This window comes from Pristis pectinata, chromosome 13 (assembly GCF_009764475.1).
Source record: "Pristis pectinata isolate sPriPec2 chromosome 13, sPriPec2.1.pri, whole genome shotgun sequence".
In the NCBI taxonomy this organism is placed as follows: domain Eukaryota; kingdom Metazoa; phylum Chordata; class Chondrichthyes; order Rhinopristiformes; family Pristidae; genus Pristis; species Pristis pectinata.
The window spans coordinates 48,444,622-48,471,389 of NC_067417.1; the positions used below are offsets into that span (position 1 = coordinate 48,444,622).

At 46.1% G+C, this 26,768-nt stretch overlaps 1 protein-coding gene across 4 annotated transcripts in view; it reads right to left on the reverse strand.

Annotated features, from left to right (window-relative positions):
* LOC127577349 (L-fucose kinase) overlaps window positions 1-26,768 on the reverse strand; it is a 245,635-nt gene that overhangs the window by 28,392 nt on the left and 190,475 nt on the right. For 3 of the 4 annotated variants that reach the window (XM_052028477.1, XM_052028479.1, XM_052028480.1), the window contains 7 exons: window positions 22,814-22,894; window positions 21,811-21,930; window positions 20,592-20,775; window positions 19,454-19,581; window positions 15,485-15,586; window positions 12,458-12,628; window positions 3,487-3,560 (listed from right to left, as the gene is read on the reverse strand). In XM_052028477.1, the coding sequence (XP_051884437.1) occupies window positions 3,487-3,560; window positions 12,458-12,628; window positions 15,485-15,586; window positions 19,454-19,581; window positions 20,592-20,775; window positions 21,811-21,930; window positions 22,814-22,894 (860 nt within the window). The remainder of the gene's footprint in view (window positions 1-3,486; window positions 3,561-12,457; window positions 12,629-15,484; window positions 15,587-19,453; window positions 19,582-20,591; window positions 20,776-21,810; window positions 21,931-22,813; window positions 22,895-26,768) is intronic. The other variant, XM_052028478.1, reaches the window with a different exon arrangement.

Genomic DNA, 26,768 nt, shown 5'->3' on the forward strand with positions numbered 1-26,768 from the left:
GTCCTTGTCTTGGTTCATCCCCAGCAGCTGCATAACAGAGGACTCTCTGATCTATGGGCTGTTCCCGGGGACACACACGAGACAGATATCAAGTGCTGCTGGAAGGTCATCAACTCAGTGAAAGACATCTTTTGGTCTACCTGAGACTTGTTGGTCTCCCAGCACAGTGAGATGTCGGTAAGGAAAAGCTGCCGACCGGCACAGTCAAGGCTGCGGGAGTCAGTGCTGAGGGACGCACTGAAGCTCGGTGCAGCCAATGCTGAGGCTCTGTGGGGAAGGACCACAGTCTGGGCTCCTTCCGCTACCACACATGGAGGGGCTGAGTCGGGTGGGGAAGGCCCTCGATCGATCAAATGGTGCATCACTCCAGGGGGCCACGAGTGGTAATGGAGCTATGGTTTTAAAAAATAAGTTTATTCTACTGAATGTAATGACCATGAATGTAAAAATTTAGCACTGTTTCTTCTTCTGTGTATATTTTTTATTATGAATAAAGTTTATTAAATAGTAAAAAAACAAGTCTCTGATTTGCAGCCTTCCACTTTACCTTCTCTCATGCCGGCTTAAGCAGCAGACAATGCTCGTGTGTCCAGGGCCACTCCGTAACCATCTCCCCCACAACGGCTAGGCTTTGGGGGTCTCTCTGATTACCCCTCTGCTTGGTCAGGGAAGGCTGTCTTGAATTGGTGCATCCACTGATGACATCCAGAAACTCACTGCAGGCGCAGACGTGGACACACCTCCCTCACGTCAAGATTGATGATAAAATGGACACGGGGTACATATCTGCCTCCCACCACCATTGGTGTAGGACCAGAAGATGTAGGAGCAGAATCAGGCCATTCGGCCCATCGAGCCTGCTCCGTCATTCAATAATGGTGATTTTTTTTCCCTCAAACCCATTCTCCTGCCTTCTTCCCACAACCCTTAACCCCCTCACCAATCAAGAACCTACCAATCCCTGCCTTAACTACACCCAATGACTTGGCCTCCACAGCCGTCTGTGGCAATGAGTTCCACAGATTCACCACCCTCTGGCTGAAGAAATTCCTCCTCATCTCAGTTCTAAAGGGATGTCCCTTTATTCTGAGGCTGTGCCCTCGGATCCCGGACTCTCCCACTGATGGAAACATCCTCTCCACGTCCACTCTATCCAGGCCTTTCAGTATTCGGTAGGTTTCAATGAGATCCCCCCTCATTCTTCTCATCCAACAGGCCCAGAGGCAAGTTCACACGTGGCAACCATTTTGGGATTGCAGCAACCAGCTGCGTGGTGGTGAGTGAATAACCTGAGGCAGGGGTAGCAGGCTCAGAGGGAAAGGCTGCGGCATTGAAGCAAAGAAGGGACTCCTCACTGGGGCCCAGGACAATTAATAGCCCACAAAACAAGGCCAATAAAAACAGATTATTTTAGTCACAGTGTGTTCCCTCTGATCCTGCTACACTCAGCACAGGTCACACCTCAAATTATTCATATACTATTTCTTAAAGTCTTAATTTCTAAAAGAAACCTGTCTAATTCGTGTATGGATGAACATTTTCCATCCTTTCCCCAGTGCAGCAGCCAGAGCAATGTCAAGTACCCCATTGTGCTGCCTAGGAAGAGATGTTGGAAACCACAGAACAACGGGGCACAGTGAAGGAAGGTCATGTTATCAACAACTGGTCAGTCTCAAGTGAGAACACGGCTGAGACAGCTTTACAGACCTGTGGACTATCCCACTGTGAGCTATCCAGAGGACAGAACAAGCAGCTAGGGGTATTTGGGACCTGACGTCTTGTGGAAAAGGACATTTGGCAGATTACAAATCTCAGATAAACACTCTGGCAATTTAGGAACGAAACAGTTAAAATAATTGTAGGACAGCACCAGCAGGAATTTGAAGAAGTTAAGGAAACGCATGCTCGTAAGGATAATGATCGGAATTAAGGCTGTATAAGGCAATAAAGAACTAAGCAATGTTTGGGAGGTATGTGAAGAAATGCATAGAACGTTGCCTTATGAGATGACCAGCAACACTGACCCCAGAGACCAACCACTGAAGGCGGCGGCCCTGAATCGGGGACTCAGAGAAGAACTCGCCAAGATTGAACCCTGGCCAGGTTCCTCAAGAGTGGGTGATATCTGAATACAGGTGATGGGTTTTGGAAGTTGTGAAAGTAAACTAAAGGGTTATGCTAGTAATTAAGAGTTAAGCGATTGAAACTATGTGGTCAACCTTTGAGCTGTTTGAATCAATCGTGATTAATAAAGAAGTATAGTTGTTAGGCAAAGTCATTGCCTGGTGTGTTTCTATCGCATGCTGTATTTAATTGGCAATACCAGACCATACTCAAAGTCATAGAGAGAGACAGTAGAGAAACAGGTCCTTCAGCCCATTGAGTGCGTGCCAACCATTAAACACCAATTTACACTAATCCTACCCTAACTCATTTTATTCTCCATATAATCCTATCGACTCCCCCAAAAATAGGCGATATACAGTACATTCACCGACACAATAAGGGCAATTCACAGCAGTGAGTGAATCTGTGGTCAGTGAATCTGCGCCAGACCAGGGGAGGCAGTTTCCAATCCGTCTCAACCGTGGCACTTTGATGGAATGCTGCCTTTTGCAGTCAGTCTGAAGAGAAAGAGACGTTTAACCCAGATGTCTCTGGGACCAGCCTCTGGTCTGTGGTAAACTTAGGACCTCCAGCAGGAGAAGCAGGCAGCTGGGAACACGGTTGCCCCAAAGTCACACTCAGTCCTCTCGTGGACATTTAGCATTGCTCTTTTCACCACTAGCTAAATCACCAGTAGGATTGCACTGATTGAAGAAAGCAGCTCATGACTGGCAACAAATTCTGGTGTGGGCAACATATAAAAACCATTTTTATTTTAAAAGAAGTAATGGAATGCTTGGTATCAGCTCATCTCTGGCCACCTTCCACCACGGTACCCTGCTTGCCATGTGAAATGGATGGAGAAACACTGAAGACTAAATTTGAGGAGGCCCTGCTTCACTGATCAAAAATCATCAGTAGTCCGCTGTAAGTGCTTACAAATCCTTGGCTGCCAAACCTCCCAGTGAAGAGAGCCAGCAAAAGAACCAGGAAAATGAGGAGGAGAAATTTCTCTCTCTCTCTCTCTCTCTCTCTCTCTCTCTCTCTCTCACACACACACACACACACACACACACACACACACACACACACACACACACACACACACACACACACACACACACACACACACACACACACACACACACACACACACACACAGAGGGAGGCATTGTTTGAGAAGCCTATAGCTGCAAATCCAATTGTAAGAGAACTGGCTATTTACTTGTAAAGGAAACTTCAGGGTGACAGCAGGGAAATGGGATTAATCGCATGAGATTAATGGGATTAATGAGCCTCCTGTGCTGCACGTTTCTATGATGCTACCACTACGATACTACTTCCAAGGTGCATGCAAGGAATGACGTAGGTCAGCCTTACTTGATTCCTGTTCTTTCAAAGAACGTGGACCATGGTACGTTCAGGAAGGTTGAGGACCTATTGCTGAAAGGCACCTGTAAGAGAGACCACAAGATCCAAATGTTGAGAACGGTTCAGATCCACCACAGGAAACTCAGAAAGGGCTGGTTTGTGCTCAGCATGTTGGGTTCTTGCAAATCAAAATCTGAAACACTTAAAGGAACTGGGACTGTTTTCAAGGACAGATATCCCATACTTAACCAAGTCCAAAAATGGCAATTCAGGTGTAATCCAGGAGAGCAAGTTCCATTCCACATCAGTTTTACTCCCAAAAACATCCACCTCTGCTGTGAATGTGTTCAAATAACAGAGACAAGAACTTAAGGGTGAATGCACGAGCCATGTTTTTTTTACACTTAAAAACAGGAGAAAACAATGCAGAAGGTTGAGCTGATCCCACCATTCAATAACATCCTGGCTATCCCGTGCTTCTAACCACAGTCCCTGACCAATCCCCATATCCTCTTAATTCCCTCAATGGACTAGCATCAATCAGACTCAGCCTGGAATATCCTCAATGTCCGAGCATCCACAGCTCTCTGAGGTAAAGAATTCCAAAGATTCACAACCCTCCATGAAAAGAAATTTGAATCCTAAATGGTTGACCCCTCACCTTGAGACCAGGCTTCCTGCCCCTGCGAGACTAGAGGAAGAAGGTTCTCAGTAACATACAGAATCTTGTGTGTCGCCATGACAACACCTCCCGCTCTTCCCTACTCCAGTAGCACAGACTAATTTAAAACCTCTTCAAAACCTGAAACCAAAATCAAAAGGGAAGAAATGAAACAGAAAACACTGGAAACACTGAGCAGGTCAGGCATCACCTGCAGAGAGGGAAACAGGGTTAATGTTTTGGGTCCAAGTCATCTGTTCTGATGAAGGGTCTTCGACTTGACATGTTGAACTTTTCTCCCCCCCCCCCCCCCCCCCCCCCATAGAAGCTGCCTGACCTGCTGAGTGTTTCCAGCATTTTCTGTTTTTATTTCATATTTCCAGCAATTTTATTTTTTGATTTTCAAAAGGGATCGAATTGGGATAGAAAATCAAGCAGGGTGTAAAATGGATTACCACCCAACCTATTTCAGTTCTACATTGTCTGGCCTAAACCTGACACAGGGCAATACTAAACATCAAATTTGTGGATGACGCCAAAATCAGTGATGTGATGGACAGTGAAGAAGGTTGTTTTGGGTAACAACAAAGTCTAGATCAAAGTAGGCAAATGAACGGCAGATGGGATTGGCTCAGACAAATGTGAAGTGATGTATTTTGGAAAATTAAACCAGGGCAGGATATACACAGTGAATGACAGGGTCCTGGGGTGTGCTGTAGAATAAAGAGACCTAGCGTACAAGTACATAGCTCCCCAAAAGCGGTGACGCAGGAAGACAAAGCGGTGATGAAGGTCTGTGGCACTCTTGCCTTCATCAGCCGTGGCACTGAGTACAAGAGTTGGGACATCATGTTACAAGACGTTAGTGGGACTGCACCTGGAATATTGTGTGCAGTTCTTGTCGCCTAGTTACAGGAAGGATGTGAATAAGCTGGAGAGGGTGCAGAAAGGATTCATAAGGATGTTGCCAGGACTGGAGGGCTTCAGTTGAAAGCAGAGGCTGGAGAGGCTGGGACTTTTTCCCCTGGATCAAAAGAGACCATGGGGTGACCTTATGGAGGTTTATAAAATCATGAGGGGCTTAGATAAGGTGGAAGGTCACAGTCTTTTTCCCAGGGTAGGGGAGTCTAAAACCAGAGGTAAGAGGGGAAAGATTTAAAGGGGACCTGAGAGGAAACTTGTTCTCACAGAGGGTGGTGTGTATGTGGAACGAGCTGCCGGAGAAAGTGGTAGAGGTGGGTACAATTACAACGTTTATAAGATATTTGGACAGGTACATGGATAGGAAAGGTTTAGATGGAGGGAAATGGTACTAGGTCAGGAAGGAATCTTGGTCAGCATGGACCCATTGGGCCGAAGGGTCTGTTTCGATGCTGTAAGACTCTACGATTCTATTGTATGTCTCAGAATCAGATTTATTATCAGACATATGTTGTGAAGTTTGTTGTTTCGTGGCAGCAGTACAGTGCTAGACATAAAAATTACTATAAGTTACAAAAATAAATAAATAGTGCAAAAGAGGAATAACAAGGTCGTGTTCATCGGTTCATGAACCGTTCAGAAATCTGATGGCAGAGGGGAAGAAGCTGTTCCTGAATCATTGAGTGTGGGTCTTCAGGCTCCTGTACCTCCTCCCCGAGATGGTAGTAACGTGAAGAGGGCATGTCCCGGATGGTGAAGGTCCTTAATGATGGATGCTGCCTTCTTGAGGTGCCGCCTCTTGAAGATGTCCTCACTGGCAGGGAGGGTTGTGTCCGTGATGGAGCTGGCTGAGTCTACAACCCTCTGCAGCCTCTTGCGATCCTGTGCATTGGAGCCTCCATACCAGGAGGCGATGCAACCAGTCAGAATGCAATTTGCAGAAATTTGCAAGAGTCTTTGGTGACTTATCAAATCTCCTCAAACTCCTAATGAAGTAGAGCCACCGGTGTGCCTTCTTCATGATTGCATCAATGTGTTGGGCCCTAGACAGACCCTCCGAGATGTTGATGTCCAAGAACTTGAAGCTGCTCACCCTTTCCACCGCTGACCCCTCAATGAGGACTGGTGTGTGTTCTCCCGACTTCCCCTTCCTGAAGTCCACAATCAGTTCCTTGGTCTTGCTGACGGTGAGTGCGAGGTTGTTGTTGCGACACCACTCAACCAGCCAATCTATCTCACTCCTGTACGCCTCCTCATCGCCATCTGAGATTCTGCCAGTAACAGTGGTGTCATCGGGGAATTTATAGATGGCGTTTGAGCTGTGCTTAGCCCTACAGTCATGAGTGTAGAGAAAGTAGAGCAGTGGGCTAAGCACACAGCCTTGAGGTACGCCTGTGTCGATTGTCAGCGAGGAGGAGATGTTATTACCGATCTGCACTAACTGTGGTCTCCCGATAAGGAAGCCGAGGATCCAGTTGCAGTAGGAGTTACAGAGTCTGCCCTTGACACTGATGCCACACAACACAGGTCTACTGGTTCTCTATGTCATTGCTGCATCAAAGGTGAATCTACAAAGAGGAGGCCACAGTAACCTGGCATGTTACAATTGATGTCAGTACTTCAGGATGGGGAAGGAAATAAAACCTTTCAAGGTTCCCTCTCCTCATCATTTTTGAGTGCAGTGGTTGGACACATTATTGAAGGATGGCACTGGGCTCAGCCGCACTGGCCTTCATAGTTCAACGCAGTGTTGAGTTTCACTGTTTTAGCTCAGACAACATAAACCTGTGAGAGGTACCGAAGAGCAGCAGGCACTGGTGGATCCGCACAGCAGTGTGAGATGATACCGTCAGGCAACAGTGAGAAGAGCAACGATGAGAATCTAGAAACTCAAACTGGGCAATGCCGCGCACATTGGACTGGCCTTAAGGGAACCATGCTGAGATGGGCTGGTCGGCAAGGAGGGAAATGATGTTACTAATTGATGTGCCAGGATATGGAAACTTGGCTTGAACAAACCAGTGATTAGGAAAGTCAAAAAAACTGCAGAAGCTGGAAATCTGAAAACAAAAGCTGGAAATGCTGGAAACACTCAGCGGGTTAGGGCTGCATCTGTGGAAAGGGGACACAGAATGAATGTGCCAGGTTGGAGACCCTTCATCAGAACTGGGAAAGAGATAAAAAAAAAACAATTTTAAGTTGCAGAGAAATTGGCAGGAGAGATGGGTAGGACAAAGGGAATATCTGTGATACAGCAAGACCAAATTAAATGGGTTAATGTGACAGAAGGTTACTAGAATGGGAGGTGATGTCATTGAGACTCGCACGATTCTGAGAGACTTTTCAGTATGTCACTGAGAATCTATTTCCTCTAGTCAAGGATAGAACTAACGTGGTCTCAGGGTAAGGGTAGACTACCATTTAGGACAATGATGAAACAAACTTTCTTTACACTGAGGGTTGTAAATCTTTGAAATTCTCTACCTCAGGTGGCTGTGGATGCTTAGACATTGAGGATATAATGGCACTTTGTCTGTGTTATGTGTGGCTAACAGCAGGGCTGTGGCACGTACTAGTGGAGAGAGAAAAATCACTGATGGACCACTTACAGTAGAAATGGACAGTTCAGATACAGACAGAAAATGCAAGTTACCTAAAGTTGGAGGGTTCGATATTGAGTCCAGAAGGCCGCAAAGTACCCAGATGGAAAATGAGGTCTTGTTCCTCAAGCTTGTGTTGGGCTTCATTAGAACAGTGCAGGAGGCCACAGAGAGATATGTCACAGTGGGAGTTGGATGGAGCATTAAAATGGCCAGCGATAAGGCAGGTCCTGGCACATTGACTAATGATATCCTTTCCCTCTGTTCTGGCCAACCCATCTAGGAGCGTGAAGTTCCCAGTCTACGATGTAGTATTGAGTCAGCCCATCTCAAAACAACATCCGATAAGTGGGAGGCGTTTAAAGGTGAGATAGTAAGATCTCAGAGACAGCAGGTCCCTGTAAGGGTAAGAAGCAAAGACGGTAAGATTAGGGAACCTTGGTTAACACAGGAAATTGAAGCTTTGATTGGGAACAAGGGAGAAACACATGTTGTGTGTAGGTATCATGCGAGTCCTTTGATGTAGGACAGAACTTAAGAAAGAACTTAGAGGGCAAAAAAAGAACATGAAGTGGCCTTGGTAAGCAAGATTAAAGAGAAACACCAAACCTTTTATAAGTACATTAGAAGCAAGGGGGTAGCTGTGGAAAGAGTAGGTCCCTTTAGGGACCAAGGGGGAAATTTGTGTGAGAGCCAAGAGATATAAGTGGGATCTTAAATGAATACTTCTCCTCAGTAGTCACCAGGGAGAAGGATGTGGAGGATGGAGAGTTAGGGAATGGGTATGCTGATATTCTGGAAGATGTCTCTGCAGGAAGCAGCAAGAGATACTGGCACATATTAAAGTGGGTTAATCCCCAGGCATAATGGGATCTATCTACAGATGCTATGGGAAGCAAGGGAGGTGACTGCTGGATCTCTAACGGAGATTTTTGCACCTTCATTACCCACAGGTGAGGTAAGAGAAGACTGAAGGACGGCTAATGTTGTACCCTTATTCAGAAAGAGAGTAGGGAAAAGTCAGGTAAATACAGGGGATGAGCCTTATATCGATAGTAGGGGAATTACTGGAAAAAATTCTAAAGGGATAGGATTTCTGTTCACTTGGAAGGACAGGGACTAATTAGGATGGTTTTGTGCAGGGGAGATCGTGTCTCGCAAATCTGATTGAGTCTTTTGAGGAGATAACTGAGAAAATTGATGAAGACAGAGTGGTAGATGTGGTTTACTTGTACTTCAACAAGGCTTTTGACAAAGTCCCACGTGGTAGGCTGGTCCAGAAGGTGAGGGCACATGGAACCCATGGTGTGTTGGCAAACTGGATCCAAAACTGGCTTGGCAGAGGGTAGTGGTGGAAGGGTACTTTCCTGACTGGAAGTCCGTAACCTGCGGTGTACCGCGGGGATTGATGCTGGGTGACTTAGCTGAGAACGTAGGCGGGTTGATTCGTAAATTTGCTGACGACACAAAAATTGGTGGAGCAATAGATAACGAAGAAGGTTGTGAAAGGATAAAAGGGGACATGGATCAGTCGGAAAGTTAGGTGAAGCAGTGGCAGGTGGAATTTAATGTGGACAAGTGTGAGGTGATACATTTTGGGACATCATATACTAATAGGAAATAGACGGTAAATGGCAGGGACCTCAGCAGTGTTGATGTACTGAGGGACCTTGGGGCATGTTCATATCTCCCTGAAAATGGAAACGCAGGTAGACAAGTTAGTGAATAAGGCAGTCAGCATGCTCGCCTTCATAGGCCAAGGCACTGGGATGTTATGTTGCAACTGTACAAAACATTGGTCAGGCTGTATCTGGAGTACCATGTACAGTTCTGGTCGCCACACTACAGGAAGGATGTGGTAGCATTAAGTGTGGAAGAGATTCACCAGGTTGTTGCCTGGAATGGAGGGCTGTAGTTATAAGGAGAGATTGGATATGCTGGGTTTATTCTCAGGTTGAACAGAGGAGGCTGAAGGATGACTTATAGAGGTTTATAAAATTATCAGGAGCATAGATAAGATAGTCATAGGCTTTTTTGTAGGAGGGGTAAGTCTTAAATAAGAGGGCATAGGTTTAAGGTGAGAGGGGAAAGATTTAAGATCTGAGAGGTAAGTTTTTCACACAGAGGGTGGTGGCTCTATGGAACGAGCTGCCAGAGAAAGTGGTGGAGGCAAATACAGATACAATACTTACAATGGACAGGTACATGGATAGGCAAGGGTAGAGGGATCTGGGCCAAACGCAGGCAAATGGGATTAGCATAGATTCCATCATGGTCAGCATGGACGAGTTGGGCTGAAGGGCCTGGTTTTGTACTGTATGACTCTACGACTGTGACTCCGGATAAGGTGTTGGTCACTTAGTACCGAGATGAGAAGTAATTTCTTTCTGCAGAGCCACTCCCTCCCTCAGGTGCCTGTGGATGCTCGGTTACTGAGTCTGTTCAAGGCTGAGTTTGGTAAATATTTGGACACCAGGAAAATCAAAGGATGTAGGGACTGGGTCAGAAAGTGATCTTGAGGCACAGAGTCAGAATGAAACTCTAAATAGAATTGTGGTAAGAACACATCGCTGAACTAAACTATCAGAGGAAAAAATGGATCAGGTTAAAGAAAATAAATTTTTTTTGCAACTGGTGGAGTCTAATGAAGTGTAAACTTTGACACAGGGCCAACTGGTAATGGATGAGAATAATATGATATCATGATTGGTGGAAAATCCCTTCTCCAATAATTCTTATGAAACATTTTACTGTCCTTCAGGACCTTCTATGTATCAACGTCAGGAAGACACCATTGCAGGCAAGTTGTGGAAATGGGAATAGGAAAATGTAAGGTCCCACTCTGGGATTGACGTTACTGGAGCAGGACACCTTGCGGCTCATCCCATTACTTACACACTTTCACCTATCCATCTCTACAGAACCAGTTTGCAGCGTTTCTTGTTGCAAGCACAGGACGGCAACAGAACGGCGATGGTGGGAATCTTGCTGGGCAACGAGACATTTGCCCAAGCAATGAGATTCATGGACTGAGGATCAGGAATGACCAAAGGAGGAAAAATGAGGGTCAAATGAGATTATGAGAGGCATAGACAGTGTAGACAGCCGGTACCTTTCCCCCAGGGTCGAAATGTCTAATACCAGAGGGCATGCATTTAGGGTGAGGGGTGCAAGTTCGAAGGAGATGTGCGGGGCACGCTTTTTTTTTATTACACAGAGTGTGGTGGGTGCCAAGGGTGGTGGTGGAGGCAGATACGATAGAGGCGGTTAAGAGGCTCTTAGATAGGCACATGAATGTGCAGAGAATGGAGGGATGTGGACGTTGTGTAGGCAGAAGGGATTAGTTTAGTTAGGCGTTTAATTACTAGTTTAATAAGTCTGGCACAACATTGTGGGCCGAAGGGCCTGTTCCTGTGCTGTACTGTTCTATGTTCTAAACAAAAATCAGGTACAGAGTGAAATACAGATGGAAAGAAACGATTGGGAAGAGTGGCACAGTGGTGGAGCTAATAGACCTGCTGCCTCACAGTTCCAGGTACGCAGGTTCGATCCAGACCTCTGGTGGTGTCTATGTGGAGTTTGCACATTCTCCCTGTGACTATGCGGGTTTTACCCCGAGTACCCCAGCTTCCTAACACATTCCAAAGACATGCAGGCAGTTTACCACGTGTATGGGCAAGTAGTAGAATTTGGGTGAGGGGGTAATGGGAATGTGGGGAGAATGGGAGGATTAGTGGGTGAATGGGACATCTCTGTGAGCCGGTATCAACCTGATGGGCCAAATGGCCTACTTCTATGTCATAAAGAAATATGGAGAAGTAAAAGATTAAAAAAAAGCATCACAGGAATAATCTTAGGATAAGGACAGAGAATCATGAATCTCTGGAGGTCTGTCACTGAGTAAATTCAAGGCAAGATCATTAGAATTTAGGACACCACAGGATGTGGGGTGTGGATGAGGCAGAGAATTGTGGAACAGGCTGGAGTCACTATAAAATATTTGAGTCACTATTTCTTATATTCTTAAAAATCTGACTGCATCGTACCCTTTCTGGCTTGGAGAGGGAGATTGACATGCCCTTCATATTTAACATCAAGACAGCGCTTGTAATTATCAACCCAAATCTTTTGGTCCGAGTTTAGTGAGCAATTGCTGCACAAGTTCTTCAAAATAACAGGCAGATTAAGGGCGAGGTCCGAGGCAAACCTCCCTGCAGGTCTTGGGGATCTGCAACCCATGGCGTCCTTTCTTAATCGGGAGCATGGTGAGCACACCATGACGTTTCCAGCACTGATTGGTCCATTGTGTGCCAGAGTAAGCGATAACATTTTGACGTGAAGGGAGGTGGGATCTGTGAGATATGTGCCTCAAGACCAGCTATAGGTTTTGCCCCCTTTGCCCCCTGAAGGTGCCCTCAGCTCCCTGGACCGCGATCCATGGCAATGGAAACCCTTCCAAACCTCCCCCAGTGAGCTTTGAAAGGTGAGTGTCAGCTGACCTGAGAAGTCCTCAGGTTGTTAACGCTCAGGGTCCAAATGCTGGAAGTGCAAGATAATCGGCCACTAAGTGGATCGCAGGGATGCAGGAGTTGGAGGAGCCACCTTTGCTGCAGCAGCGGGAAGTCCTGTGAGATTGTGGCTAAGCTGGGTTAATGTAAAGAGCAGAGGGAACTTTACATCTGTGCGAACTCTCTCTGATACCGAATATTGCAAAGACGGATATCGTCCATTTGCAAACAATGCAGGGTTCCCCAAGGTGAAGTTAATGAAGTTCCCAGATGAGGAGCATCTACCGCACCTGCAGGTCATCCAGACGTCCCATGATGGTGAAAGTCCTCAGTTGCAGGCCCCTCAGCCTGATGTGGTGCCCCTGGATGATCACGTCACAGAGCTGGCGTCGTTGGAGCGCGAGGGATGACGGCACATCCACCCCCGACAGAAGACAACCAGACCCCAAGTGAATGGACCCCTGGCAAACAAAACGCAGAGAGAGAAAAACATTCTTCAGAAACCAAGTCGAGATCATCATCTCAAACATCAAAACCACATCAGCCCCCTGTTTTTAATGTCCGGCTACTTGCTCGTGGACGCAGTATGGCAACAGGCCCTTCGGCCCACTGACTCCACACTGACCTCTGGTCTTTTGTCCCACCAGTTTCCTGCCCCTTTCCTCTTCCCCAGAAGCTGTGCGCTGTAGCAGGCACCCACATCTCGGCACCTCACCGACACGGTCAATTCCCAAGTGCAGACACAAGAGACTGCAGATGCTGGAATCTGGAGCAAAAGAAATCGAGCTGCCAGAACAGCACATCACATTCCACCTGGGTACACTACAACCCGATGGCATGAACATTGAATTCTCCAACAACAGACCATCTGCTGGAGGAACTCAGCGGGTTGAGCAGCACCTGTTGGGGGTGGGTGGGGAGGAATTATCAACGTTTCAGGTCGAAACTGTGCAATCAGGACCAGATTGCAGCAGCAGCAGTCCCTTGTCTCTCTACTGAAATCTCTAATTTCAGGTAACCTGCTCCCCCCTCTGTCCTCTTCTCTCTCTTTCTGATCTGTCCTGGCCCCCTCACACACACTTTTTTCCAACCCACTAGGATTTGGAGAGGAGGAGGACGAGAGGTGACTTGATAGAGGTGTACAAGATGATAAATCCGGTGGACAGTCAGAGATTTTTTCCGAGGGCGACAATGGCTAACATGAGGGGACATAATTTTAAGCTGACTGGAGGAAGATATAAGGGGGGATGTCAGGGGTAAGTTTTTTTTACACAGAGAGTGGTGGGTGCGTGGAACACACTGCCGGCAGAGGTTGTGGGGGCAGATACATTAGGGACATTTAAGAGACTCTTAGATAGACACATGAATGATAGAGAAATGGAGGGGTATGTGGGAGGGAAGGGTTAGGTAGATCTTAGAGCAGGATAAAACGTTGGCACAACATTGTGGACCAAAGGGCCTGTACTGTGCTGTAGTGTTCTATGTTCTGTGATTCATACCACAGCCTCGACAATAACACCAGAGCTCAGGACCCTCCCACCTTCACCCAATGCCCACACACACCTGCGCTGTACAGCAGGGCTTGAGGATGGGAATGAGCTGTAGATTCTCTATTCATCCTAATCCAGAAATAACACAGAATGGCAGCTCATTCACTGTCCATGGCAGGTTCAATCGGCATAAATCAGGGGGCGGATCTTTAGATCTCCCTGTATGGATTAATCTCAGCGATGAAACCCTACATCCAGTCTCACAGCTCAATAACCACCTTGCAGAAAGATCAGGCAGATGGCTTTCATGCAGTCTAGACTGGCTTGACCCCTTCTTGGAGGTGAGAGGTCAGTTGCCCAACTAACTGCACTAGTGAGTTCAATTTAATCAAAATATTGCCAAAATCTTATTCTTCCCATACATTAATTGACATAGTTCACAACATCTCTGGTCTTTGTCTTAATAGAAAGAATATCAGTTTGGTCCAGAGGCATTCAAGCTAGAGAAGTATCTTGGGGGGGAGGGGTGGGGAAGGATGCTTATGTTGGTAGCTTGAGACAAGGTCAGGTGAAAGGAAGCTCAAATGGAGCAGAAACCTTCTGGCTTGTTTCTCTTCAAGATTGCCTTAAAATTGCTCATCATCCACAAAGGGGTGACAGAGAGTCTACCTCTGGCTCAAAGCACTGTGTGCCACTGAACAGGGCTTGTACACTTGACATCTTTCCTGTGGGTGCCCAGAGTCTCAGTGTGGGTGAAAGGTCAAGGTTGGGATGAGGGGCTGGGCTTGGGTTAATGGAGTTGGTTGCTCGGGTCAGTAAGACTGGTAGTTGGAGGGTAAGATTAGTTGTTGGGTGGCGAGTAGTTGGTAGGTTTGGCAGTAACGAATGGGGTTTGGTGATTTGGTGGAGTGAATGCTGGTTGAGGGTGTAAGTGGTGGTTGCGGGGGGGAATCCCAGAATGTCGATGCTGAGTGCCGTTTTGAATCAGCAGATTTGTGGATGGTGGGGACACGGGCAGGGCTACGAACCTGGGGGTGCGGAGCAGAGGGATGGGGGGATGCCAAAGGACAGCAGAGCATGTACCTACAAGTATCCTAATGAGGACCTATCCACGTCAGCCCAGTAAACTATCTCAGACAGCTCCCTTTTAAGTTATGGAGAAACAGGCCTTGCAGGCATTGGGAAAGTCTGCTCTTAAGCGAGGATGGAACACGTGAATGAAAGCTATGAAAGAGGCTGTGTGTTGCAAGCCAGTGGATGTTATGTTTGTTCTTCATCAAGAGACAAGCTTCACGTGGGTTTAACATCTGAACATTTTATTGACCAACACCAGGCTGGCTTGCTTTCCCTCGCTTTTTACAGCCACCTCCTGTTCCCCCATGTGACCCCTTGCATTGCCGACTGGGAACTGTAGTTCTTTATTATAACTACATAATAACACAGTGGATACTGACGTGCACGTCAGTGGTCCTGCACGTGTTAACATGGCACACCCATGGGGATCATCCTCCTTGGGACCTGCACACAGTCCCTAGAGTTCAACTGGCTTCAATTTTTGGAGACACAGGAGACGGCAGATGCTGGCATCTGGAGCAACAAACAAACTGCTGGAGGAACTCAGCAGGTCGAGCAGTATCAGTGGAGGGAACAGATGACCTTTTGGGTCGGCACCCTGCATCAAGCAAAATCTTGTCCTATGCAAACCAATTTCTAGGCATGTGTAAATTAAATACATGCAAGTAAATAGAATGGTACCATTGGGGGATTAGAGAAGAAATACCATCTATGACAGGCAGTGGAGATACTTGTTCACAGCCTGGGCTTTACCTCTAGGTGGCAGTGTTGGACCACACTGTTTGCATCGACTCTGGTCTCTCCATCCAGGAGGCTATTGATGACAGAACAATTCTCGTTCAGCAGAGCAGGGTGCTTTAAAACAAAGCTGAGTTAGAAGGTAAGCTTCATCCCTTTGTTTTGTACCAAAGTGAAAGCAACAGTTTTTAAGTTATGCAATGAAGCCAAGTATCATTTGGATTTAGCAATATCTATCAATATCAGAAGCTTGCATCAATCTAGTGCCTTCCATGTAGCAAAATTCTCCAAAACTCTTTGCAGGAGGACAAGGAGGCAGAATTTTACACAGAGCAAAACGAGATGATGGAAGGAAGGTTACTGAAACATCGGTTCTGGAGGTAGGTTTGAAGAAGTGTCTTGAAGGAGGAGATACAAAGAGGTTCTAGGAAAGAATTCCAGAGCCTAGACAGGGGCGGGTGGAGATTTTTAGTGGTTATCCAAATGCAGGATAAGTCAGCCTTTGTGGCCTCCCCTCGTTTCTGGTTTCAAGGAGGAAGAAGGAGGCTGAGATTTACGGCAGCTTGAGATTATGACTCTGAGGTGGGAGGTCACAGGGTGTCCAGGAACCTCCATTAGAATCTGCGTAAGCTCTTGAATTCACTGTAGTTGGAAGCTGATGTGAAAATCTAAACAGAATCTGATCATCATTTGGTTAGGTAATTTTAAGCAGGGAAGGAGGTTGGGTGGCAGAAATAAACTGGGCAACAATTTTGTCTTGACCCCTGACCTGTTGAGTATTTCCAAGTAGTTATTTTATATTTCCAACATCTGCAGTAATGGATTGATCTGTACGATCGGTATGCAAGACAAGTTTTTCCACTGTACCTCGGTATAAGTGACAATAATAAACCAATTCCAATACTAATACCAGTTTTTTTTTGATTTGAAACAATTTTGTCTTTCGTTGTAACGACAACACTGTTCGCTTTGGGATGATCATACGACCGATTGCTTTAAGGTCAATAAGGTAAAACCAGCAGAGATGTTTAGCTCAGTTCTCAAGCAGAGGTGGCACGTTCACTGCAAACCGATCGGGAGCAAGAACTGGGGCTTTCCCTCTGCTCCCATCACTTCATACCATAGAACTGAGGGGAAAACACTGACAACTATGTATTTAATTAAGGTCAGATATGGGAAAGGTACTGAAATTATTATTGGAAACAGCCAGACTTGAACAGTCAGCTTGTATCAACTGATTGAAGGGAGTAGGCATGCATCTATGAAGGGTGTTTGATTAACGTAGTTAAATTATTTGCACTAATTTGACATTCTGGCGCTTTCAAGAATCACTGAAATGAGATTTTTAGCTAAAATGGAAGTCCATCAACTTGATGGTAACCTTGTGGCTTGGGTAACCAACTGTTTGACATAGGAGTACAGGAAACGTTTGCTGAGAATCAGGCTGTTTCTCTAAAGGATCAGTACTGTGCTTTCTTCTTTTCAGCTTGGATATTAATAAACTGGAAGGAAAGGAATAGAGTGTTGGATTAAGAGTTATATCCGAATGTGAAGATGGCACCAAATTAGGAGACAAACTGAGCCGTGCGTTTGGGAGGAGGAAGATGTACAGAGGGACAGTCAGATGAGTTAAACCATGCCAGAAATCATTGTGTGTGGTAAAATTGTGAGGTCATCCACTTTGGATTCAAGATAGACAAATTGGATTTTTATTTAAAACTGAGAGAGACGAGGAGTTGTGGAGAACCAATGGGACTTGGATGTCCATGAATGCTGATAACTAACAGCTTCTGTGGTCAAAAATGCTAATGGAATGTTGCTCTTTAATCTCAAGGGGGCTGGAAGTGATGCTTCAGCTATACACATTCTTGACTGGATCAAACCCCATTTGGAGTTTTGTATTTGGGGTGGGAGTGGGCACTGGTTACAGAAAAAGCACGCTAGCCTTGGAGAGGGGGAAATGACCAGAATGACACTAACTTTTATGTGTATGGCAGTTAAATTACTAGAGTGGCAGCCAGAGTTCAGGACTATTTATCCAGAGATACGAGTTCAAATCCCAGCAAGGCAGCTTGGGAATATGAATTAAATAAATTAATTAAATTAATCAAGTAATTACATAAAGTAATCAAGTAATTAAATAAAAGTGGAAGTTAAAAGCTAGTCTCAGTAACCATAGTCATGAAGCTACCAGACTGCTGTAAAAACCCACATTGTTCACTAACATCCTTCAGGGAAGGAGATCTACACTCTTTGCCTGGATGTAATCCACCAATGTGGTTGACTTTTCACTGCCTACTTAGTTTAGGGCCAATTAGGGGTGGATATCAAATGCCAGCATTGCCAGCGACATCTACGTCCCGTCAATGAGTAACAAAAACGTCTGAAAGGATTAAATGGACAGTGTGCAGAAACAGTCTGTGAACCTTAAAGTCTGCAAAATTGCAAGATGGTCCAATTACAGCACTTAAAATGACAAAGGTGTTTGATGGGATAGGTACAGAGACTCTTTTTACTCTCATGGAGGTTCTAAACAAGTGGAATAATGCAAGTATAACATTTAGGAGAAAAATCAGGAAATATTTTTCGCAAACAAGAACACCAAGAAACAGGAGCAGGAGTCGGCCACTCGGTCCCTCAAGCCTGACCCACCATTCAATATGGCTGACTTACCCCAAACCTCAACTCCTGTGCCAGTTCCCATAGCCCTCAATTCCTCGACCTTCCAAATATGTATCTGTCTCCACCTTAAATATATCCAATGATCTGACCTCCAGAATTCCAGAGATTCACCACCTGAGAGAAGAAATTTCTATGCACCTCAGTTTTAAATGATCAGCCCTTAACTTGTGGCTGTGTCCCCTTGTTTGTGGCTCTCCTGCTGGTGGAAACATCTCAACAGCTACCCCGTCAACCCCCTTTTGGATCTTATATGTTTGAATAAGGTCACTCCTCATTCTTCTAAACTCTAAGGAATACAGGCCCGACCTGTCCAGCCTCTTCTGATGGAACAACCCTCTCATCCCAAGAATGAGCCTGGTGAATGTTCTTTGGACCATCTCCTGTGCTTCTACATCCTTTTTTTAGGCAAGGGGAACTTAAATTCAAGTAATTAAATAAAATTGGAAGTTAAAAGGTATTGGTATTGGTTTATTATTGTTACTTGTACCGAGGTACAGTGAAAAACTTGTCTTGCATACCAATTGTACAGATCAATTCATTACGCAGTGCATTGAGGTAGTACAGGGTAAAAACAATAACAGAATACAGAGTAAAGTGTCACGGCTACAGGGAAGTGCATCGCAGGTAGACAATAAGGTGCAAGGTCACAACAAGTCTCAGTAACTGGAGTCATAAATGGGAAATGCTACCTGAAAGTGTTGTCTATGTTGGATCAATTGAATCTTTAAGGAACGAGACCAAAAGATTTTTGTTATGCAAAGGGTCACAAGGCAGGTAAATATAGTTGTTATAGATCAGCCCAGGATTAATTAAGTGAAAAGCAAAAACAAAATGCAGAAGCTGGAAATTTAAAGTAAAATCAGAAAATGCTGGAAACACTCAGCAGGTCAGGCAGTGTCTGTGGGGAGAGTTAACGTTTTAGGTCGAAGACCCTTCATCGGAACTGGGATGGAGAGAAAAGAACCCCCCCTGAGTTTCTTCTGCCTCCTTCCCTGCTCTGACGTAGGGTCTTTGACCTGAACCGTTGACTCTGTTTCTCTCCCCACAGATGCTGCCCGACCTGCTGAGTGTTTCCAGCACTTGCTGTTTTTATTTTAGGTTAGACTGAGTGATGGCAACATCCTGAGGTGTTGTCTGGCCTGCTGACGTTCCTAGGTTCAGAACCACACTCACTCACTGAACTACCAGTGGGGGTGTTGCACTGGGTTGTGGAACTGGATGGCTGAGTCCAATTGCAGGAAGTATCTGTGACAGAAGGAGGAAGGAGTGAGATGGGAAAAGAGGCATTAATGGGTTACATACTGTCAGCTTAGAGTACACAACGTGACGGCTCACGAAGCAGTCAGACACATTCCCTCTCCGGGTCAGGTTCCGTATGTGATCATCGGGTGACAGGCTCATGTAGTCATAGCCACCATCAGTTATAAGGACTGCAAAGCACAATAGACACCATTACCATCGTCAGTCTAGGCTCAGCTGGTAGCACTATCTCCAATTAGCAGGTCACAGGTTGAAGTCCCGCTTCAGAAAGCTTAACCCAAAACGTGCCAGTGCAGAACTGAGGAAAAGCTGAACCGTCACAGATGGTATCTATAGGATGAGACATTGAACTAACATCTTGTCTGCCTTTGCATGATAAAAAAAATGATGCCGTAGCAGGGCAGTCCGTCACGTTGTCCTGGCCAAAGTTTATATTTCAGCAAACGTCACAACGTCCGATGACCTGACCATTTATTTCGCTGTGGTTGATAGAGCTGGCCGTGCGTAAATTGCCCACAACATTCTCTACAATAGTAGGGTCATAGAGTCATATACCACAGATACAGGACCTTCGGCCCATCCAGTGTGTGTCAACCATTAACCATCCATTTACATTAACCCCATTTTATTCTCCTTACATTCCCGTCAACTCCCCCTGGAATCTATCACTCACACTCAGGGTAATTTACCGCGGCCAATTAACCGAGCAACCGAGCAACTTTGGGATGTGGGAGAAGACGGGAGCACCCAGGGGAAGCCCACGCGATCACAGAGAGAACGTGCAAACTCCACACAGACTACACCCGAGGTCAGGATCGAACCTGGGTCTCCGGTGCACTGAGGCAGTGGCTCTACCTGCTGCGCCATCCCAAATAGTAGTTATATGCCAAAAGAATGTTGCAAGTGCTTCAGGATGTTGTGCGATTGTGAAAGCAAATGTATATTCATTATATAGTGGCAGGAAATTCCCACAATGGCTTGGGTGCCCAAGGTAAGCCTGTACCCTATGGATTAGCATAAGCCCAGAGTAGACTCAGCAATGTGACACCAACTGGCTCTGTTGCCCCTGAACATTCTTATATACTTGTAGGTAAGTGGGGAGAAGAGAGATTAGGTTGTTGCAGCAGTAATTATGTACAAGGACTGACGTACCCGCGCCACAAGTGTGAACCTCACTCACCCGCAGTGATGGGAATACCTCGGAGCTCCTGCCAAAGAGCAGCCCTGGCACTGCTCATCGTCGCCGCGTCCGTGCTGGGGGGAGTGATGTCGCCGCTCTGCAGGATCCTTCTGGCCCCGTCCACAAAGGCCTCCTTGCCAATGTGGCGTGCCATGCAGAGCAAGATGTCAAAGAAAATGGACAGCTGTGGGAGCAATGGAACATGTTACAAGTGGGAACAGGCACAGTTCACAAACATTGGTTACAGGCACGACAAAAAGCATTTCACACCACACAGGTCCTCCAAGTGTGGAACGACTTCATCTGAAGGCACAGACTCATAGAATCCCTGTCGAATGGCCTCTGATACTGGAGCCCTGACAGTGGAGTACAATCCCAAGCACTGGGGAGCACTCTCACCTGAGTTAAGGTCAGGGATTTAAGTCCCATTCTACTGACACTCCTGTGCAGTACTGAGGCAGTGTTGCACTGTTGCAGGTCCCATGTTAAACCATTGCCATGTCTGCCCTATTAAGTGATTACAGGTGACAGATCACCCAATGACAGTGACTACCAACACCATGCAAGATGTGGCTGAAACCTACTTGAGTAATTTGTTTGGAGACACAAGATTTTTTTTCTCTCTAACTTCTGGTAACCATTCCCCTCGGTCCCTTCCCCCTCCCCATTTTTTTTCCCTCCTGAGCCTACTGGCCCCCACCACCCTCTCTCTCACCTCCCCCACCCTCTCTATCTGCCCATCACCCACACACTCCTCCCACTGGTCCCCCCCCCCCCACCCACCTCCTTCCCTTCATTCCATGTCCCACTGTCTTCTCCTATCAGATTCCATCTTCTTCACCTGTCACCTCCACCAATCACCTTCCAGCTTCTTGCATCATTCCCACTCTCCTCCCTCCCTCACCTCCCAGCTTCTGCCGTTATTCCCACCCTCCCACTCACCTGGATCCACCCATCACCCGCCAGCTCTTGGTCCACCCCTTCCCCCCACCTTTTATACTGGCCACCTCCCCTCTATCTCCCCAGTTACGATGAAGGGTCTCGACCCGAAATATCGACCGTCCATTTGCCTCCGTAGATGCTGCCTGACCTGCTGAGTTCCTCCAGCTTTTTGCGTGTTGTGTAATTTGTTTGTTCATGGTTCATACGTGACATCAGACGGGGCAATCTTTATTCCCTGATGCCACTGTGAAGCTCAGTGATTCAAACACGTGGTTACCTGAACAGGATGAGCCCCTGAGTCCAGACCCATGTAGGTGCAACCGTCCAGTGGAGGAATGACGTGTGTAGCCAGGAGTTTCTCAGCCGTCTCTGATGAAAAGAACACGATACCGGATACCTGGGGAGCAGGAGGGCGTGGATGAAGGAGACGAGCCTTCATCTGTTCAAAGTGCAGCTGATGATGGACCAACCAAATAATCATCGACTTCCCTGTTGGTTTCAGTTACTCTCCTTTCTGCCGTCATTTAAGTATTTAGTTCTTTAGTGAAGGTGCACTCTCCACCATTGGCCCCGAGTGGGCATGCTTCACCAGTAAACTAACACAGAGTGTCAGGCTGGGGAGAGCAGTGGACACCCTGGGGTGAAGTATTTGACCTGCTCTGTAATAGGAAATGTGTTCCTATTTTGCAGGACAGGCAACACCCTACAATAAAGAAATCACTGCAGGGGTAGAGCAGTGTTGGTGGAGCATGTAAAGAGTGTCCCAGCTGTTGCCTGAACTGTGAAGCAGGTGAGGAAAACATTAATGGCAAAATAGGTGCAGCATCTGTATTAATATGCTCCGTGAACTTGGTCAACCAAGGCAGAAGCAGTAGGGTTCATTCGGAGATTCAGTTGACCCTTGCCACCTGTACTAATATCCCTTTATCAGCAAGAAGGGAAGAGTGTTAAAGCCGGGAGTATGTGTCCAAAACACTGTCAATAATAGGAGGCAGATGGGAGGCTCTGGATAACACTCCTATGAAGCACTTTGGGCCACAGTATGACTCTTGCAACCACAGCTTTTTGGAGACAGGGTTCAAGATTTCCGGATTTCCACTAAACATTGCTGGACATAGAGCTTCCTAATTTCACTGCTAAATGACCAGCGATGTTCAGCGCTCCAAAAAGCTGTGGTTGCAAGAGTCTTAAGATTGTGCCTCCCTAGTTTAGACTTTACCACCAGAGGAAACGGGAGCAGGAGAAAGGTGATCAAAGATTCAGAAATTCCTTCTACATACCAGAGGAACTCTGCCGTCCTGTAGTGCACATTCCTTTATCTTCTCCTCTGTTCCCTTGTAGATGATGTCACAGATGTAACCCTAGGAAGAGAAGTGCAATCCATCTCTACACATCCCACTACAGGAACTCCTTTGCTACAACCAGCGCCTTCCTCCAGATACCAGGAGACCAGGGGCTAACCCACTGCTCACACTCCAAATCTGGGGTCCCTTACCCTGACTCAGGAAACTGGGTCAAACATTCTGTCCCTCATAGAGTTAATGTATCACAGCAGTGTCAGAAACCTGGCTCAAACTAGCGCAGGAATGGGCAAGTACAAATTCCTGGCTGCAATGTGCAAGTGAACGGTGCAGGAAAGAAGGGTTATGGCATTGATCAAAGGTACTGTTGCACGTGTGGAAAGGGGTGAAAAGCTCGAGAAGGTTCAAAAACAGAGGTACAGACATTCATCCACAGTCACACACTCAATGTGAGATGTAGCTGCGTGCGTGCATTATATCCACTTTTGAAAGTTGGTGCCATTGAAGTCCATTCCACAACAGTCCAACTTCATGCATATATATATATAGTAGCTACATGCTACTATATATATGCATGAAGTACACATGCTTGAAGGCAAATGACTACCTCAGGATCCTCAGACTGAGATATTTATCTTGGCAACCAATAAACCAAGAGAGATATATGCCCCTGTAAAATAAGAACAAGCTAGCAAATGATACACCATGGATTAATAAAAATGAAGAGCTACAGGTAAAATGGAAACTAAACATGGAGGTATAGACGAGACAGAGATCGTAGTCCAGGGCACGCAGGAGTGAGCCAGTTCATAGATGGAAGAGAAGTGCAATCCATCTCTACACATCCCACCACAGGAACTCCTCTGGTACAACCAGCGCCTTCCTTCAGATACCCTCAATGTCAACAAAAGAGCTAGTCATTGACTTCAGGAAAGGGGGCGGTGTACATGCACCTGTCTACATCAATGGTGCTGAGGTTGAAAGGGTTGAGAGCTTCAAGTTCCTGGGAGCGAACATCACCAACAGCCTGTCCTGGTCAAATCACGTAGATGCCAGGGCCAAGAAAACTTACCAGAGCCTCTACTTCCTCAGGAAGCTAAAGAAATTTGGGTTGTTCCCTTTGACACTCACCAACTTTCACCGATGCACCATAGGAAGCATCCTATCTGGATGTATCACGGCTTGGTACGGCAACTGCTCTGCCCAGGACTGCAAGAAACTGCAGAGAATTGTGGACACAGCCCAGCGCATCACAGACACCAGCCTCCCCTCCATGGACTCTGTCTATATCTCTCACCGCCTTGGCGAAGCAGCCAGCATAATCAAAGACCCCACCCACCCGGGTCATTCTCTCTTCTCTCCCCTCCCATCAGGTAGAAGATACAGGAGCCTGAGGGCGTGTACCACCAGACTCAAGGACAGCTTCTACCCCACTGTGATAAGACTATTGAACGGTTCCCTTATACAATGAGCTGGACTATGACCTCACGATCTACTTTGTTGTGACCTTGCACCTTATTGCACTGCACTTTCTCTGTAGCTGTGACGCTTTACTCTGTACTGTTATTGTTTTTACCTGTACTACCTCAATGCACTCTGTACTAACTCAATGTAACTGCACTGTGTAATGAATTGACCTGTATGATTGGTTTGCAAGACAAGTTTTTCACTGTACCTCGGTACAAGTGACAATAATAAACCAATACTAATACCAGGAGACCACAGGCTAACTCCTGCGTGCCCTGGACTACAGACCCTTCCCCTTCTTCCTGCTGTCTCAACAGTTCACGTTAATCAAAGTGCAGGAGTGAAGATTGAATCTACTTGACGTGACTTGTTCAGGGAGTCCTGCCCTCAGCTCTGACTCCCACTGCCCATTGATATGCTCAACAGCAGGAGCAACTGTGAGAGCTGGAGTGGGCAGGGATGGATGGAGAAAAGAGAAAGAGTAAGAGAGAATTGGGGGTGGCAGGAGGAGAGAGGGAGTGGACCTGAGAATTTTAATTTACATCAATAAAGTCTCAGTTAAGCGGACAGGTTGGCTGTCATGCATGCTTTTGCATGTGTCCTTGGGGCTGGGGAGACTACAACCAAATATTATAACACAAACTCGGCTCAGTTAAAAAAAACTCATGCATTAAGTAAAATTGGTAAATTGTTTTTTTTTGTCATATGTATGGAGGTACAGTGAAAAACTTTATTTTGCATGCCATCCATACAGATCATTTCATCACATCAGTGCATCGAGGTAGTACAAAGGAAAAGCATGCAGAATATAGTGTTACAGCTACAGAGAAAGCGCAGTGCAGGCAGTCAATAAGGTGAAGGCCATAACAAGGTACATTGTGAGGTCAGGAGTCTATCTTATTGTTCAATAGCCTTATAACAGCGGGATAGGACAGCAGTCCTTGAGCCTGGTGGTACGTGCTTTCAGGCTTTTGTATCTTCTGCCCGAATTGGGGGGGGGGGGGGTGGTCTTTGATTACATTGGCTGCTTTACTGAGGCAGCAAGAAGTGTAGACAGAGTCCGTGGAGGGGAGGCTAGTTTCCATGATGTGGTACTGAAGTGTGTGAAATACTGAATGAGGGAGGAGTTGACAGATGGGAAAACAAATAGGCTAGGAAAGAAGAAATAAATTAAGTATGGGGAAACTAAGAAATTAAATAATCAAGGTGTATGAAGAAAATACTTGAAGTGTCGTCCCGAAATCAATTTCCCTATCCGTCCGCTGTAAATAACACAGTGCCATGAGGTCAATTCGAACAAATACCTTTATTAGCAGTGCACCGCTAGGAGAATTCTCTTCAGCACTCACTAAGAGTCGCTTCCCGAGTTCTCCCCGCACAAAGGGCAGACAGACATTTATACAGGAATTGTCACGCACATCCCATGCAAACGGCGCCGGGAGTTTCGGTCAAGCTATAGAGATCCGGAGACAGCTATCACACCTTTTGTCTTAGTATAATTGAGTTAGAGTCAAGGCTTTCAAAGGCAGGTATCACCCTTCATTGTTCAGACCAAGTCTTTACCTCGATGTTAATTACACTCGGTATCACCACTGTCTGACATATCGGAATGGTCCGTTACCCGAAACAAAGGCAGTTAACATACTTAACATTCCAACCTAACTAGTGGGTCAGCAGCTTGCTAGCCCTTGCTAAAGAAATATAAATGCATATATATTTTTTTTTCTTTGCCAGTTATAGGTATGGTTGTAATTCTTAATCCTTTGCTTCCTCAGAAGGATCCTACAGAATAAATACAAAAGAAATAGAAGAGGGATAAGAGCACTGTGGGATGTCCAAGCTCAGCAGACGTGTATAAAAATAGCAGAAATATTAACAATGATTTGCCTTTGTTTTGACCAGGGAGCCAAACAGAGGAACAGGAGTGGGTAGCTTAGCCCTGAGTCTGTTCCTCTATTTGAAGAGATAGAGATGACCCAACTGCATCCTGCCTTTTCTGCCCTTCCCTAATACTTTCCATTAACCAAATCTAGCAATCTATCACAATTGATTGAGCATCAACCGCTGTCTGCAGAGGAAAGTTGCAGATTTCTACTGCTGCAGCTGGTAGAAGTGTTTTCTATCTTCTCTTGAGAAGCCTGGCTCTAATAATTAGACTCTGCCTCCTTGTCCCAGATTCTCCAACAAATGGTAGGTGTTTCTCTTTACCCCTTCACTTGCCCTTGAAAACGCTCATCAAATCTCCCCTTAATTTTTGAAATTCCATGGAATACCATGGAATGTGAATTCTTTAACCTCTCCTTAGAATTAAGAACAGGTCCTTAGGCCCACAATGTCTGTGCTGACCACTGCACATCTGCCTGCACATGGCCCATATCCCTCCATTCCTGGCCTGTTCATGTCTCTGTCTAAACGTCTCTTAAACGCTTCTATTGTATCTGCTTCCACCACTTTACCTGGCAGCCTC